At 40.2% G+C, this 4,151-nt stretch overlaps 1 protein-coding gene across 3 annotated transcripts in view; it reads right to left on the bottom strand.

The window, feature by feature from the left end:
* The window catches only part of LOC107550656 (palmitoyltransferase ZDHHC18-like), a 23,498-nt gene extending 21,068 nt beyond the window's left edge, over window positions 1-2,430 (bottom strand). The window contains exon 1 of one of the 3 annotated variants that reach the window (XM_016231992.1): window positions 1,863-2,430. In XM_016231992.1, the coding sequence (XP_016087478.1) occupies window positions 1,863-2,077 (215 nt within the window). In that variant the 5' untranslated portion in view covers window positions 2,078-2,430. The remainder of the gene's footprint in view (window positions 1-1,862) is intronic. The other 2 variants (XM_016231991.1, XM_016231993.1) reach the window with 2 other exon arrangements.
* Window positions 2,431-4,151: the final 1,721 nt, after the last annotated feature.

Raw genomic sequence — 4,151 nt, 5'->3', positions numbered from 1 at the left:
TATGGGAAGAGCGCATCCACAACGGGATCACACATTCTGACTATAGCATGCAATAACTGTGTCATTTTGTACATATATAAGTTGTAATATTATGTTTATTTTGTATTAATATTAATCTCAGGATGCATTTCCTTGAGTTAAATAAGCTGCCAGCAAAACGCTTCAGTTTACCGTGTTCATTCAGCTCTTCAGCTTCAGCACGCGCAGCTCAACGGCTGCTATTTAAAACAGTGGTATTAATTTGTTACTTTTTCAAAATCATTGATATATTATTAATAACAACCACTTGTATTTTTCTCTTATTATTTTCATCAACAATATGGTTTAGTAATTAAAATAATTTAATTATTGTCCGTGCAGAGGCTATTCCGTTTTATTGATCTGTGGCGCATTCATTTTGATTCTTTACACGTGTAATGATGTCCAGTGACTTGTTTGCATTATTTTATTTATTTGTAAGACTTTTTTATGACTAAATTTGGTAATGGGAGAGTAAAAATATTTTTAAAACGTACACCGTTCAAACTAGGCTGCTTATGTTGAAGTGTTCGGGATGTGGCTTTTAATGATGAGACCTTTCTTGTAATCAGGCTCTCAAAAAGTATATAACAATTTGGATATAGATTTATCGGCCAACATATCGGTTATCGGCTTTCAAAAATAAATTATCAGTTATCGGTATCGGCCAAAATGTTCATATCGGTGCATCCCTACTTTTCTTTCTTCTGTGAAGACAAAATAAGATTTCTTAGTAACTGCGCAGTAACTGATTACATGTAACCTGGATTACATATAATCAGACTTTAAACATCAGTAGTCAGTATTTGTAATTAGATTAGATTACATAAAGCGCTCGTCTTTACATGATAACATTATTCACTTTTCACAAAATAGCAATACATTATTCATTAGATCTTCTTTTTCACCTTTTTTCCAGTGATTTAAAAGCAATCAAAAAGTAGTCGGATTTTATTACCTAAAAGATAAAATGCATTACATTACACTTACAATTTTTGTCATGTACTTTGTAATCAGTACCAGAATACAAGTAATCCATACAACGGACTACAAGTAATCTACCCAGCACTGGTTTGGACAGACAGACAGATCTTTATATTAGCCTCCACGCACGAAAGTCATGCAATTTTATAACGACATGAAGGTGAACTAATTATGACAAGTGAGCGAACTGTACTTTTAATTTGTCACGTGCATCAAGGAGACGTCTATTTGACCTCTGCAAGACGTATTTGCTCATCTGCAGTACGTCTACTGGACGTTCCCTATCAGACGTCTTTAAGATGTTTATGATTTTGAATGCATGTAAAACAGACATCTATCTAGCTTTAATTAACAAACACGTCCCAATTCAAGGGCATTTTGAAGCAGGAGTGTAAAGCATCTTTCAGATGTCAGTTTTACAAACATTCTAAGTTATAAACGTCTTAAAGACATCTCATGGACGTCTATTTGACATCTGAAAGGAGGCGTCCTATAGATGCATGCAGATGAGCAAACACTAAAAGATGCATCTTCCAGATGCAGATGTCAAATAGATGTGCTATCAGGGTTACAGACATCTGTACACAGCAGATGCTTTCCAGATCAAGAGACCTTTAACAGACATCTAGCTTTAATTAACAGACACTTCATCTGTAAGTCGCTTTGGATAAAAGCATCTGCTAAATGACTAAATGTACATTCGTCCTAATTCAGGGCATTTTGAAGCAGGTGTAAACAGACATATTTAGGACGATTTTTTTTTTAACCTGAAACCTGAGCTGCACCTGTGACTCTCCTGTCCTGTACTACAGCACTTCTTGCTTAGATGGGCTAGTGGCCGCAGTGTATTCAGCACTTACTCGAACACGAAGAAGAGTCCGCTGGTGATCAGGATGAGTGCCAGTGTGAGCGGCAGCACGCCGCCCTGACGCGCCACCATCACGCGTCCGTCACAGCAGAAGCGGTTCTTCCCGGGGAACACCTCCCATCTCCTCCGGGCTCGTTTGGGCATGTGCTCGGGCGGAGGCGTCGCGAGCGCCTGCGGATCGATTTGCTGATATTCGCGGTTGTTCATCCTTCACTGCGCCGAGCGTCCATCAAACACCAGCTGCTGCGCGGAGAGATGTCGCGCAATGGCCTCATTCCACGACCGCGTCCCGCTTTATTAGCGAACAGATCGCAGTCCGATCGGAGTTACCAGCACGTGGCGCCACAGACGCGTCCTCGCTACATGCTTCGCTGTGGTCCCGCGCTGTAATAATAACGCGGACGCTAGCGTTCTGCTTTCGCTCGGCGCTAGACGACGGACGCCGAGCGAGCATCAGTGTTTACGTGAAGAGCGCAATGAATGGTGATCTGCACACAGGATGTGACGCCACAGTCCTCAGATGCTCTTCACAAGCAGCAGCTGCATAATATCGCTCATGGCATAATCTCTTGAAAGCTTCTCATGGATTACCCATCAGTGGTGTTTAGCCGGTCATTCTGACTCAGAGATCAGTGGCATTCAGTTATATCTGTCTGTCTATCTATCTGTCTGTCTATCTATCTATCTATCCGTCTGTCTGATCTATCGGTCTATCTCTGTCTGATCTATCTGTCTATCTCTGTCTGATCTATCTGTCTATCTCTGTCTGATCTATCTGTCTATCTCTGTCTGATCTATCTGTCTATCTCTGTCTGATCTATCTGTCTATCTCTGTCTGATCTATCTGTCTATCTCTGTCTGATCTATCTGTCTATCTCTGTCTGATCTATCTGTCTATCTCTGTCTATATATCTATCTATCTGTCTATCTATCTGTCTATCTATCTATCTATCTCTGTCTGATCTATCTATCTATCTATCTCTGTCTGATCTATCTGTCTATCTCTGTCTGATCTATCTGTCTATCTCTGTCTGATCTATCTGTCTATCTCTGTCTGATCTATCTGTCTATCTCTGTCTGATCTATCTGTCTATCTCTGTCTGATCTATCTGTCTATCTCTGTCTGATCTATCTGTCTATCTCTGTCTGATCTATCTGTCTATCTCTGTCTGATCTATCTGTCTATCTCTGTCTGATCTATCTATCTATCTCTGTCTGATCTATCTATATCTGTCTGTCTATCTATCAGTCTGTGTGTCTGTCTATCTATCTATCTATCAGTCTATCTATCTATCTATCTATCCGTCTGTCTGATCTATATATCTATCTGTCTATCTATCTATCTATCTATCTATCTATCTATCTATCTATCTGTCTGTCTATCTATCAGTCTGTGTGTCTGTCTATCTATCTATCTATCTATCTATCTATCTATCTATCTATCTGTCTGTCTATCTATCAGTCTGTGTGTCTGTCTATCTATCAGTCTGTGTGTCTGTCTGTCTATCTAGTACATAGGCCTACAGCAAGATAACATAATTTCACTTACCGGGCCTATCACTTGAAGCAAACATCCATCCCTTCTTAAAAGTCTGTGTTAAGAGAGCTGCCCGTTGCGCCATTTAATTAAGCCGACTGCTGTAGCCTATATCCAGCTTAAGCCGTTTTCCCTAAATGTGTATATATACTGTTTGAATGACAGCTTGGTAAATCTGTTGGCAATCAAATATTCAATATTGCTACTCATCATAAGTACTTGGTACATTATCAGCGCAGCGGCAGACGTTCAAACTAATATCACGTAAGTTACGTCTCTGATGATTGGTTGATATCAGGAGGAGGCTAGCCTCCCTTGCGAGGGTTCTTTTCTTAACACTCGATGCTGATTGGCTAATTTTTTTTACCAACGGAGGCACGAGAGCTATCCTCTCCCCCGGCCTCCCCCTCCCCTTCTCTATCATTAGCGGTTGCATTTACATCAGCAGATTCGGCACATTCGTGATAGAAAAGCGGCGCTTTCACGTTATGGTATTACAACTGTGAAATTACAAACAATACACATTCTGAGACATGAACTGAAATGAATTGTGAATTTTATTAACATTAAATCGTCCTCCTCCCATTTTCACCTAAAAATTATGGGGAAGCTGTGCCTCCCCTGCCTCCCCCGACCAGCCACCGCTGCTATCTATCTATCTATCTGACTGACTATCTATCTATGTCTGTGTGTCTATCTATCTATCTATCTATCTATCTATCTATCTATCTATCTATCTATCTA

The sequence above is a fragment of the Sinocyclocheilus grahami genome, unplaced genomic scaffold (assembly GCF_001515645.1).
Source record: "Sinocyclocheilus grahami isolate Dianchi unplaced genomic scaffold, SAMN03320097.WGS_v1.1 scaffold404.1, whole genome shotgun sequence".
Classification (NCBI taxonomy): Eukaryota; Metazoa; Chordata; class Actinopteri; order Cypriniformes; family Cyprinidae; genus Sinocyclocheilus; species Sinocyclocheilus grahami.
Note: the sequence above shows the minus strand (reverse complement) of the source record. Positions and strands in the feature narration are given on the sequence as shown.